This window comes from Arachis hypogaea, chromosome 8, assembly GCF_003086295.3.
Source record: "Arachis hypogaea cultivar Tifrunner chromosome 8, arahy.Tifrunner.gnm2.J5K5, whole genome shotgun sequence".
NCBI classification, from domain to species: domain Eukaryota; kingdom Viridiplantae; phylum Streptophyta; class Magnoliopsida; order Fabales; family Fabaceae; genus Arachis; species Arachis hypogaea.
This window is the reverse complement of record NC_092043.1, coordinates 10979926-10993986: the sequence shown is the minus strand read 5'-3', so window position 1 is coordinate 10993986 and position 14061 is coordinate 10979926. Positions and strand designations below refer to the sequence as shown.

General features: G+C 35.8%; 2 protein-coding genes across 2 annotated transcripts; one reads left to right on the top strand and one right to left on the bottom strand.

Moving 5' to 3' along the window:
* The first annotated feature begins 4495 nt into the window (after positions 1-4495).
* Positions 4496-7457, top strand: LOC112706074 (uncharacterized). Its single transcript, XM_025757169.3, has 6 exons — positions 4496-5009; positions 5155-5269; positions 5523-5734; positions 5825-5852; positions 6387-6495; positions 7168-7457. Exons 1-6 carry the CDS (start codon positions 4731-4733, stop codon positions 7247-7249), a joined length of 825 nt encoding a protein of 274 aa, XP_025612954.1. The 5' UTR covers positions 4496-4730; the 3' UTR covers positions 7250-7457.
* A 424-nt stretch (positions 7458-7881) lies between these two features.
* On the bottom strand, positions 7882-11660 carry LOC112706073 (general transcription and DNA repair factor IIH subunit TFB4). The gene is made up of 11 exons (XM_025757168.3): positions 11412-11660; positions 11248-11336; positions 10878-11160; positions 10661-10707; positions 10211-10248; positions 10079-10124; positions 9857-9910; positions 9689-9757; positions 9321-9397; positions 8651-8746; positions 7882-8479 (listed from the first exon to the last, which is right to left on the bottom strand). The coding sequence occupies exons 1-11, from the start codon at positions 11440-11442 to the stop codon at positions 8416-8418; spliced, it is 894 nt and encodes a 297-aa protein (XP_025612953.1). The 5' UTR covers positions 11443-11660; the 3' UTR covers positions 7882-8415.
* Positions 11661-14061: the final 2401 nt, after the last annotated feature.

Below are 14061 nucleotides of genomic sequence, written 5' to 3'. Positions count from 1 at the left end.
AGTTTTATAATTAGATTCTTTTCATATTAAAATGTTAAAATTAATAGAATATTTCTCCCAAAATAGATGCGATCAAAAATCTAGTTAGATTTTCAATTATGAATACTTTCAATTTGCGAAGAAATATTCAGTTAATTCTAATATTTTTTACACTAAGAAGAATTTAATTATAAAATTAAAAATAATGTAGGTATTTAATTAAAAGAAAAAAGTAAAAAAATTTATTGAAAATTTGGTGAAATTATAAAAACTAACAGAATAATTAAACCTAAGAACTTGTTTGAAATGCTAGAAATTAAAATTCACTCAAGAGTTAAATTCTTTTTCTTATTTTGGAACAACTAAAAATGAATTATTTAAATTTCTTTGAGAATTCTAATTCTCATTTTTCTTTCATTTATAAATCAGACCAAAATGAGTTTGATTTTCAAATGAGAAAGTATAGGTGAACATGTAAATGTTGAACAACAGTTTAAAAAAAAGGTTAAATTAATTATTAAAATTAGATTCTCAATTCATTAGAATAATCAATTTTTGAATTTAAATTATTAGAGTTAGACAATGTTCCTATTTCTTTTCAACCCTCCTCCACTCACACCGTCGTTCATCCCGACGCTCATTTCCTTCGTTGCTTAGCCCGACACGCCTCCACTTTTGCCAGTTAGCCCAATGTGCCTCCCCCTCCAGCGCTCAGCCGCTCCCACCCACCCACCCATAGTACACCCTCGCCCATTGTTAAAGTTGTCTCACGTTCTCTCTTCATTGCGTCGACATTGTAAGAAGCCATGGACGTTAGTGCTCTGCATCCCCGTTATTTCGCTGTCGCTGTCTCTGTGCAATCTTGCAGTCGCAACTGTGCGTTTTTCACGAATTTGTACTCCTGTCGTCACTGCGATTCACGACACCAGAACTACTACCGCAAGATGCTGGCTCATGACCAGGGCGGCGCCGCTTGTAACACCCTACCACACAGATCCTTATACTTAAGTCATAAGATGGAGGTGGTGAGGTATTACGACCTCTAAAGTAAAATTTTATATATATAATAATAGTGAAAAAGATTTTTAACTAGGAGCCTTTGAAGAAAAAGGTAAAGCAAAGTCATCAAATCGAAAAGCGCAGCACTCCAAAAAGCGATAACGTAACCAAAGCAGACAAGGATGAGTTGATACGGACATACATACATATAAATAGAAGAGTGCCAAAATACAGATAACAAAACTCAAGACTCGGTTCGCGAAGATAACTAGTCTGAGCATATAAGTATACATACATATATACATAGGGGAACCCCAAAATAAAACCCAAAAGACAAAATTATATAACCTGTTTCTCCAAACTAACCTCTACGAGGAGTTAATACAAAATATATCTAAATAGTGGAGAATATAAGTGTCAAACTAAGTATAGGTAACCAAAATAAAGCCCAAAAGATAAAGACATCAGAAGCTTCCAACATGGCTCAGCGAGGAGCCTCACATCCTGCATATGAAAACTACAAAATCTGCATGGGTGAGAACCGGAGGTTCTCAGCATGGTAACAGTTCCTACATATCTAACATATAATGTCCTGGAAAAGTCGAAGGCAATCCTAAAACTTCCAACATATAATTAAAGCTTATAAACATAACTAAACCATGAGAAATAAAAATAGGCAACTAACTAAGGATCTTCGGTCTAACTAAAACTCCCCTTTCCACCTCCTCCGAACCTCCCAACCGCCACTAGTAATTTTATATTGCAAACACAATTATATCAAGCAAGGAAATCACAAACAGGAAGCAGATACAACAGTTAAACAAGTAGCAAGTATTTATACAGACAATTAGACATTCCAAACAAATCACACCAAACAAACATATAAATGCATATGATGCATGTCTGTCCTAGTGGCTGATGAGTCTCATCTGTCGGTTATCAAGCCAACCCGACGTATCCGGTAGGTAACCCGGGCACAGTCTCTCTGTTGCGCCTTAATAACATTAGCGGGAATCCGTACCCTGTCACCATTAGAAGGTATCTGTGCCCTGTCACCCTTACAACCAGAAAGAGAAATACAAGCATACTTATCCAACATTTTCCATCATGATTCATTTACTACATTCATTCATTAACTCATATAGGCAACCCCGGCATACTCGCCACATGTTCAAGCTTCCTCAATCAATCATAATCATTTAATCATTAATCATATACATATACATGCCCAGTATTAATTCAATGTTTATCACAGACATCCGGCTTATAACACACAAAGCAATTTCACCATCATCCTCAGCAACTCATACAATCATTATTACTCATGATTCCTCATAATTTTTTCTTTTCTTCATCCACAAGTTATCCCCTTTCCTAGCTTCTTCTTAATTACTAGGTATTCTATTGTGATATAGTACTTAAAGGATGAAAATAGGGACTTAGAAGTTTAAAATTTGGTTTTAAAAACACAAAACACATATTTGTTGGAAATCAGGTCACGCGTGCGCGTGAACGCCAAAGAAATACCAAGTCACGCGTACGCGTGCATGTTGGCCCATTACGTGTACGCATGGCTCTTTTTCGAGTACGCATGCGGACCAGGTAGAATCGACTGATCGCGCATGAGAATTTCGCGTACGCAAAATCTCCATGTCACACGTACACGTGGGTGACGCATACGCGTGGGCATGCGATTTTGACCGCGTATGGGCTGTATGCGTACGCATATAATGCAGCAGCACAAAAAGCTGCTGAGCCCTAATTTTTCAGTTTACGCACCAAACTTTGATCGAGCATAACTTCCTCATTTTAAAACATTTTTCCTCCGTTCTTCAAACGGCATAAACATCTCGGACCCAATTTTATTTCTAAATAAGTTTGATACTAATTGGGGTTTCGAGGTCAAGTTATGCTCCACCAAAGTTGGGTTAAAAATTATAGTTTAATAAAACTTCACAAATCTCCTATTTCAAAACATACAAGTTTCCAAACCTTTTAAAAAACACCCAAAACTTACGAATTCAACATCAAACATTCTCAACCAATATTTCCAACTTCCTCATAATATCTACATCCTACCAATTCTCATCCTTCATCAGTCACAACTCAATAATTGAATCTCAACTCATATTCAATATTCCAAATTCAACATCATGCAATACTTCAATTTCCATCAATACTCAACTTGATCAACTAGTATACATACAATTCAATATCACATACCAATTACATACTCCACCAACAAGAACATCATCCACAATCCCAAATCTTTGCAAGTTCAATAATACACAACAAGCATTATCAATTACTCATCCATTTAGCCCCCAACATGATAACAAGTTAATCACATCTCACAATCAAGCTACAACTTCCAACATCACTAACCACATATTTAATAATACAATCCATACCAACCAATCAACCACATCAGCAATTCAATTCCTATCTTAGGGTTTCTAGCCTAAGTTTTCACATTACATTACACTTTAGATATAGGAAACCGAAATCATACCTTGACCGATTTCCACGTGGTTCCCGAGACAACCCCACCAAGCCAAACACAGTAACCCAAGGTCCAAAGTCACCCAAACAAAAGCACTCAACCTCCACCAAGCTCTAAAGCTTACAATTTAAGCTCCAACATACACATATGCACACCTATTACATATATACAACACATATACACCCACATTCAATGCCCAAAACACCAATTCAAGAATTTAATTAGGGTTGAGGATCCTTACCTTACCCACGAACCAAACCCAACGAGTTCTGAAGCTAAATTGAACCTAAGGTACTAAAACTCACAAAATCTCAATAACACCTCAATGAATTTTGAAAATGAGAAGGGATAAAGCAACTGGGGTGATAAAGTGGCTTACCTATAAAATTGTTTCGGTAGAATCGTAGAACTCGACGCGGTGGTCGCGTGGCTGCAAACAGTGCGGCGATCGGAGTTCGGAGTAAGAAATTATGGTGGATTGATTGGATTCAAAGGTTTTATCTCTCTTCTTCCCTTCTCTTCAATGTTGCAGCGTGAACGAAGAAGGAAGGAAGGGAAGCTGAGTTCTTCAAATGCTTATTGGGTTGGTTTGGGTCCGGTTTGTTCGATTCGGTATGTTCGGCCTAATTTCGAGCCAAAATTTTTGAAATTAGTGTTAAAATTCTCGTTTTATTTAACTCTATCACATTAAACTACAAAATTTTATTTTTCTAATCTTCTTGATTAATAATTAATTTATTGATAATTATTTGTTAATCTCTCAGATTTTACACCATTGTTACTAGCCCAAGTTTATTACCCATTTTTGGTGTTGAAGGCGTGATATTACGACTTTTAATGAAGTTATTAATGGGCAAAGATATGCAGTAAAAATTTTATGTGCATACAAATATTTATTTTTTATATAAATGGGATGTTTATTTTTAATACAAACGAGATATTTGCTTTTAATGTAAACGCGATGTTCACACATCTCATTACTCACTAGTGAAATTCTTTTCAAATTAATTTTCATACTCTTTAAACTTAAATTTTATTATCTTAAATGGTTTCAAACAAGCTCTAAATTAAAATATGAAAACGTGCAAAAAGTAGAGAGGCTCTCTGACACGTGCACGTCAAAACGACGACTCTCTCAATTTTTGGGAGAAAATTGAAGAAAATCAATTGGGGTTTCGAAAGCGAAGCACTTTGCCCAATTCAGGTTCCGATTCCACGTTCCCTCCTCAAATTGATCGTTGTCTTCGTGATGGGACACCACCGTGAAGCCGTAGAGGTGGCCAAGACGGTGCTTGAGGTTGCTGATGTCACTTTTGCCGCCGTCGAATACGGCCATCATTACCTCCACCACAAGCACCACAACGTCGCCGCCCAGGAACCTCCGGCCGCTAACTGTCCCTCGGATGAAGAAGAATTACAGTCTCTTCGATCGGAGAATCGCCGCCTCAGGAACCTGCTCGAGCAGAATTTGAAGCTTCTTCAGAACCTATCTGAATCGCCCTCTTTTCTGAACAATTGTCCCTCTGATGTATGTTTGTTCAATACAGCTTTATTTCCTCGAGGGATCTCGTTTTCTGACAAAAAAAAAAAATTTATTTATTTTTTATTTTTTTAATTGGGCATATTGATAGTGATCGATAAACCTTACAATTTCTTTCTGTTGATGGTTATAGCTTCATGATCAGTTAGTTTCCACCGTGGAGTCTGATGAGTACTTGGCTAAGCTCAAGTTGTTGCAGCAGGAAGGGTTTAATGGTGCCATGCAATTTCCTTTTAAGGAAGCCACTGGTATATATGCATTATGCAATTATGCATTTATATTAAAGTTTAATTTTTATGCATTGATCATCATTCAATCAAATTTATTCGTTTAGATAACCATTTAAGTACACATCCAAAGAAATAAATAAATTTAAGTAGTGGGTAAGGAAGGTAGTTACTTTAGCTCATTACTAATATATGATATGATAGTTAGATGTTTATATAAAATGTTTTTACATTGATAATGGATTAATTTACTTGGACATTGAACGTTTGACAGAATTTGATCATGATTGTGCTGATATTTTGATCAATGTTGATTCCCAACAACCGAGTTGGTGGGTTTGGGTTACTGATGATCTTGAGCCAAGTAATTCGGAGGAAAGGAGTGGGATTGATGATGAAAGTTACATAGTCATCAGTGAGGAACATGTGGTTGATGGAGTTGCAAACTTCATGGCAAGATGCATTCTGTCAAATCCTAAGGCTCTGGTATGTGTTTGGTTGCTACTTATGCATGTTATTGCTTATTTGATAAGATGTATCTAATGAATTTGTGTGGTTGTGATTCGTTAATTGCAGAAGTTATCTCCAGAGCAACTGCAGAAAGGTAAGTTTGCAGTCAGACCTTCAGATTTTGAATAATTTGCTTCTTCCATTAGATCTATAGAAATTATGTGTAAAGATCTAGTCTGTTGCTCGAATGAAATGGGTAATGATTCTACTGAATTGTGCCATAGTGCCCTTGTACATTTTTATGCGTGAAAGGGTGAAAATAGTGTATATAATAACCATAACTATAAACCTGGTTTGTCATCTCACTGTATCTTTTGAGCTGTTAAGACCATTATTATTGATGGTAAATATATATAAAATTGAGATTCCCTGATAAATACGCTGGATGAGTGTAATACTAGTTTCTCTAGTCATATTGGTTTGTTCTTTTTCTGTTTGAGATTTATTATTAGTATTAAGATTGCCGATTAACCAGGATATTGTTTTATATACCATGGTACTAATTGTATTCACTTTTTGTTACTTCTATTCTCTTGCATTCATGCAATTTTGTATGAAATATTCTGCACTAGCTGCAGGTGCAATCAACAAATTGATTTATCTTATATTTTAAATCATTTCATGGCAGTTCTATCAAAAGCTTTGGCTGGTACAAGCAAACTGGAAACGGTTTTTAATATCTGGGAAGCTGGGAAGTTGTTTTATGCTTTGTCTACCTGGGGACTTGCTTTGGCGGGGTCTCTCTCTCTCTCTCTCTCTCTCTCTCTCTCTCTCTCTCTCTCTATATATATATATATATATATATATATATATATATATATATATATATATATATATATATGCATACTTGTCTGGCCTCTCCTTTCCTAGCCATAACAAAGATAGACACACTGCATAATGGAAACTATTCTTTGGAACCACCTTTTGCTTCGATATTGATTTTGAAAAAATAAGTTAATAATTTGAGCAGGGTAATCAAACTCGAGTTCACCTTAACACATGAAGCTTACATGAGTTGAGATGAACTTGAATAGTAAAGCTCAACTTGCAAACTTGATTAGAGACATAAATTTGTAAACTCTTTACCCCTTGCTAAGATGAGTTAAAGGTTTGATAACATTGAATTTGAGAGACTGCAAGGACAAGCATATATAATGGTTATCTATGATCTTCCATGACCTATAATCCTATATGACAGACTGAACTTCCAGCTGGATGTTGTTTAGTTCAAGTAATATATTGTTCAAATTATTATTATGTAAACCCTTTCTTTTACCTAGCATTTTTAGCAAATGAGAGTTCTTTCAAGACAGTTTATAGTTTACTGAGAATTCCTTTGTAAAAGATGTCGATGGCTATTTCCTTGACCCGCCATTCTGATTTCTTAATGTCTTTTATGACCATAATAGGCTGTACAAAAGTCGTGCTGTGTTAAGAGTTGCCGCAAAGGGTATTCACAGTGGCAGTAAACTCGCTCTAAAGGCACTCTAATGATGATGCGTCTTCCATGGCCATGTCGAATTTCACATATCCACCATGGAGCTTATAGGGCCTTATCCAAAATGTAAAATGAATTCGTTCATTATTTCCTATAAGTTCTAGGCCTCATGTAAATAATGGTAAATAACATTTACATCTGGTGCTTGTTAAAACTGTATCATTTGGCTTCTAAAATATTGCTTTGTGAATTAGCACTTAAGAGCAGGTTTATTTTTCTGATTACTTAATAGGCGGTTGATGGTTTTTATGCTCACTTTGATCCGTGTAGGTACATGATTTGAGTTATTTCGGTACTGAAAATTTTAATTAGTCAAATTCTAAGTAGTAAATGTAAGTCAAATCAGTCCTTTGAAAATACAAGGAACTAACTAAACCATTTCAAGCAACTAGTGTAACTTTGGTTTTCATGGAATTAATTTTGAAACTTGTCTGGATCAAAATGATTCACGCATCATGTATCTACATGGGATAAAGTCAAGATTAAGCCAATTTAGAGAAATTATATATTATCAACCTGTTAAAATATCACTTCAAATTAAAATTGATTTCTTTCTTATAAATATTTTTTCGACGGTATAATAACTAACTCTCAAATAGCAATAAATAACCATGTAAAAACAGTATACAAACCATCTTCTTGGTTTATAATGTCATTTAACAACCATTTTGATAGAAATTAAAATAAACAAAATCAAGACATCTTGTACTCTGTTCATAAGGTTACCAATGCAATGCTTTGATTGCATTGCCGGTTGCTGTTAGACATCATTACAAAATGGACGCCTTTTAATAGAACCCAACTTTCTCCAATACAAGAAAAGTTCACGATGGTTCATCAGAGAGGAATAGATGCTATTTAATAAAGTTCGCAGCCCACCATTGGATATGGTGCTAATCATAGCTTTCTAAGGAAATGACAGGCCATTATGAAGCTCTTCTGTATCTATCCTGCTATGCAACTATCCAGTATACACAATGACCCTCATTTTTCTGGGACCTACAATGACCTCTTAAGAAACTTCAGTTGCCTAACAAGACAGTCAAGGTAATTTCACGCCAAAATATCGTCACGCTGCTTACATGGAAGAGAACCTTGATTGATCTGCTTTCTAGTGGCAGTAACAAAAAATGTTAAGCATCAAACACACCATAATGTATCAAGCTTTTCTTTTCCGGTCAGTAGATGAGGGAACATTTGATTGAGCTTGGCCAAATACAGACCTGCAGAACGTGCGAAAACCAAAAAAAAGGTAAACAACATGAGATGAAACTGGAACCCTCGGGTTATGTAAATAACATGAGACTATCTACGATATATTCATTCAAGGTCAAAGAATCTTATATGCAGCTTAGAGAAACAGATTATCAAATGGCCATGATATGAACACTCACCCACAAGTTGAACATTTATCATGATGCTCACAGAATATGGATAAGCATACAGAGCATACATAGCCCATGTCAATTGTTTGCTTATGACAGAAGCACCTGCAAAATGAATGTTACACAATTAGCCAGGTGTGGGTTGCTAAAGAAAAGATATCAAATGTATAGTCTGATTTTCACATTATAATATTCTCATTTATATGGGGGATACATAGTAAGGTAATGAGTATAATTTAGGCACAGCCCAATTAATGGAAAAATTAGATATTAGATATTACTAGAAATAGTATAAACAGGAGTAGTAGAAATTGTATTATCGAATGTTGAATGTTAACGAAAATCCCCTCTCCCTTTGAATTCTCACTATCTTCTCTCCAGTCAACAATCAGTTAACAAAAGAGTCCCAAACGGAAACCCCACCATAATGTACCACAGATGCAACATCGAGAACAAAGTTTGAATAGCTATGTACTACCTTCAAATCCACATGAAATAAGAAAGAAAGAAAAGCATTGGGGAAAAAAAAAAGAAAAACATAAGAATCATAAGTTTGCTTGAAGCTAGGGTGCAGTCCGAATGTTCTGAGCATTATAGATGGGAGGGAGAAACATATAAAGAAGAAATGATGATAAGAAATCTGCAACAGAAAAAGATAACAGCACATGAAATAACTTACGATGCACGAAAATCCACACCCACAGATTTAGGAAGCCGCAAAAAGGCACGAGAATGCAAATCAGTTGCAAACACCGTCTGTATAAACAAGTTAGACTAGCATCAAAAGTTGAGAAAATAAAATCATAATATAAATAACCTGATGAAAAAAAAAAAGAAAAGATCCTACCCCAAGTGAAATCAAAAGTTGTAAAGGAATCATTATAAATCCTAGAATTTGTTTCCAACCATATACAACAAAGCATGGCAAAAAAGACTTTTTTTGGGGTTGCAGGTTTCTAAATCTTAAGAATGACACAGACTATTACTTAATCATGAACAGAGAAGTGGCAAAAAAAAATCACAATTCCGCCAATTAAGAGAACTTACTGAAAAATATTGGAAAAGCCCATCCAAATGGGGAGGCCTGTAATATATGCCACCAGTTATGTACGAAGCCTGATATTCATATTATAAAATGAAATTGTTAGTGCCAATATAACATATCAGTAACTGCAACACCAAATCATTCAATGTGCATGTGTATTATTTAATCACCTGTTGGAGGAATGCAGAATTGTTAGAACCAATATAACAAGAATCTATAGGGACCTGTGTTACAAAAGTATTAGTCATACATAAAAACACTAGCAATTTTATGTCCCATTAAATGACTACTCCCTGAAAAAGCCCAAGAACATAACAGCTAGCCCAGAAATATGCCGAGGTCAAAGTGAAATACAGAGAAAAAGAAAAGTAAAGTGAAGAATCACTACATACTGTTGAGTGCTGCGCAGAGAATATTGAATTCATGATTGCCACATACCTGTAAGGAAGTAAAATAGAGTGAATGTTCATTGCACAAAACGAATAATGTGAAATAATAAAATATAAAGATCAGGAGAAGCATACTGTTCTGGTCCATCAGCAGATCCTTGCAAACACAAAATCTGTTCATAAATTAGCAAATACACAAAATTTATTAGTCAAAATCTGCAAATCTTTAACCAAATGGTAAAATAAAGCCAAAACGCGCAAATAAAATAAAAGAACAGGTGAATCATATTTCAATACTCATTCCACGATTTATACCAGTTCAGAATAAACTAGATTTCACAACTCATTTATAACTTGGAATGATCTTTATTTAGGTATTTCCCTCTCATTTCATTACTCAACTCTGGTAGCACAATATCAACTAAAACACATGCCCATTAAAACAAAAAAGATATTGCTAAACCGACCACACTTGACTAACAGCAACTCATTACATTCAAGTGCAGTATAAAACTCTATCTAAGAACACACTAATGATTAGGCATTAGGCATTAGGCAAGCATATAAGAATGTATATATACACACCCGAGGCTGAGGATGAATGGGCCCCGAACGAAAAGCTCTCTGTATATCTGAATAGCAAATCAGGTCAAGCAAATATCTCACAGTACACTTATAAGTCTATAGTGAAAATTCTTAGATATCAGAAGTAATACATAACTAAACTTCTACCCTAATCATTTAAAATAAGACATTTTCATAACTAAAAGAAGCATTGAATGCAATGAGTGGAAGAGGATACAACAAAGCGCCATGGACAAGGATCCCGAAAGGAGCGAAGGAGGAGGAGCTCCTCCACCTGCAGCATTAACCCTGGGCTTTGCCAATTGCTGGTCCCCAGCTAGGAAAACCTCGAGATTGTGCAGCAAATCGGAGTAGAGGGAGGGCATGGAACCGGTGGTGGAGCCATGGTTCTTATCGGAAGAAGAATCGTAGAGGTAGGTGCAGGAATTGCAGCCAGTGGCGATAACCACAACCTGATTGAGCTGACTAAGAAGCAGGATCGAGTTGAGAAACGCAAGCACCTGAAAAAAATAAAGAAAGAATTAGGGGAGAAAACGGAAGGGAAGGGGGTCTAGGGTTTATGAGAGGAAGGGGATGAAGTTGGTTACATGAGAGAGGAATTCGGAGAAAGGGAAGGAGAAAGTGGACCAGAAGAAAGGGTTGGTGTCGAGCGTCACCACGAGGAGGCTGACGTCATCTGCAACGGATTGAATAGAGAAAGGGATCAGAAAGTGAATGGAATTTGAAGGGGAGGTGAAAGCACAGTACGCACCTGAATAGAGCTTTGAAGGAGCAGAAGGCATGCTTCAGTCCCGGTGCTTCCACTTACTCAGCCGCCCTCCTCCCACTTAAAATGTCTCAACTCTCAGATTGTCCTTGGTTAATGGTTACTATCTAAAACTAAATGTATGACCCAATTAACGGAAGCGTCTGTCCGTATGTATTTTAATTTTAGATATATTCAATAACCCAAAAGTTTGTCAATATTATGTGGATCTTCCAAATCATAAAAGTCTATGTCAAAGTCCCAACTTTTATTTTTCAATTCGATTTAATAAAAAACTAGTAAATCGAATTCATTGAATTCGAACTAGGTGCATGATAAATGTGCTAGTAAATCGAACTAAATTGTTTCGATTTATACATGATAGTAAATTGAATTCATGCAATTCGATTTAGTCACGTGAAGTAGCCCATAGTAAATCGAAGCTAACGATTTTGATTTGATGATTTTGTAAATTGAAACTTATAGATTTGATTTACTTGCTGTTACCATCTCTACTAATTCGAATTTATTGACTTTGAATTTGGCTATATATACAAATCAAATTCATTTCATTTGAACTAGAAAACACAAAAATTCCACTACCCAGATCCGAATCTGTACACATGGAGGACGATTCGAATCGTCTATATCGGCTCGCCGTCCACCTCAAAGTTAGTGAAAAAAAATTTGAAAATAAATTAGTCGTTCTAGTAACATTAACATAGTTCGTGTGGTAGTTGCTTGGAGTCGTTAATTAGGATTATTCAAAGAAAAAAAAAAGAACGGATCTTTAAATTAAGTGCATGTTAGAAGTAGTGAGTTATTAGATGATTAGATTTTGATAACTTGAAATGGTACCTAAGAAGATCTATTATGATTGTAGGGTATGTTAGATTTTTTAAGTTGTTAGTCTTATATTCAACTAGATTTGGTTTATGATTAGGATTAACAACTATAAATTTTTTGAGTTTTTTGAAACAATAAATGTAAATTTTTTTTGGACTTGTGATGCACTTAGGCAATTGTTGTGTTAATATTTTGTATTTTTGTGTATCCGTGGAGGACTATATGCATTGGTAAATTTCTTTTTTTTTTTAGAATTTTGAAGAATTGGGTCATGAATTATGTAGTAATTTGTGTTGTTACCCATGAAGAATTGGTAGGGCGTTATTGTAAACATGTTTTTAAAATTAGCGTATGCAATGTTTATTGTTTTTAGAATTTTATGCATTGAACATTTTTTTGTAACGATTGTGATAAAGAATTGTTAGGAATAATACACCATTCTCCTTTGAGAAAATACCTTTTACAGAAAAATAAAATAGACACAATCACAACACAAGAATTTAACGTGGAAACTCCAATTTCTGGAGAAAAAACCACGGCCGTTGCCAAATGACAACCAGAGAATATCACTATGTGAAAATTTTAACAACACATAGACTTCTTTCTCTCTAACATCGGCACCCCAGTACACCCACACTCTCAAAGCAAATATTTAACTATACCTCACAACACTCTCTAATCAAAAGGTATAGAGGAGAAGAAAAGTCAGATACAAGCTTTAAGTGTTTTCGACTGGTGCGAAAAATATGGAGAACTTAGCCTCATATTTATAGCCTAGGCCACCCACTCCATTTGCTATCCTAAGCAATGTGGGACTAATTCAACCAAATTCTAACAATCTCCACCTTGATTGAAATAGTCACACATCTTCAGCTTCCATAGTCACACCGACAATTCTTTGCTGCCATTGTCTATACCGACAATCATAGTTCAGAGAACTATCATACTCCACCATGGAAGTATACTCACTTGGAATTAGACCACTCCAAGCATTTGCCCTTGGTGCAGATTGAAACCTTGCTGAAAATTCATGGTGCAACTTCCAAATTGGCTTTTCCTGGAAGTTCTTCAGCCATCGACATAACTCCGTCACAAACCTTGCATCTCAACGCCAACCAGTGCCCGTGTGCAATTGTGGACCCGATTGCCACAACTTATCCTTATCCATGGCAGTGCGGTAATACCATGAGGATACTTCTTGTCTTCTAGAGAACATCATCTTCTCTCATAGAGAGAGCAATATTGCAAGTATCAGATTGAGAGCCTTTTTCTGAAACCGCATTACCTGGACAATTTCTCTTTACATGCCCAGGCTTTCCACATTTCCAGCATGGTACACTCCTTCCACGATTTTCTTTTCCATAATTGTCACCTCTAGCTACAAGCGCCAAATCTGATGAAGTGCTACCCTCATTTTTTCATTCTTCTTTCTTCAGCAATGAGCTTACTGGCAACTTCTTCAAAATTCAGAGTTTTCTTCCCATACATTAAAACAGGTTTGATATACTCATAAGAAGAAAGGAGAGACAATATGAGCCTCAGTGCCTTATCTTCATCATCAATTTTCACTCCAATTGCCTCTAATTCAGAGACAATACCATTGATAGCACTAAGATGGTCGGAGATTTTCACATTGTGATCCATGCGTAGATTATGGAACTGCTCCTTCAATAGCAACCGATTTGAGATGCCCTTTACCTGATACAACCCTTCGAGTTTATCCCAAAGTTCCTTGACTGTTTTTATTCGTTGCACATTTGCAAGAACATTCTTAGCCAAACACAGGCGAATAGCACTTGCAGCTCTCAAA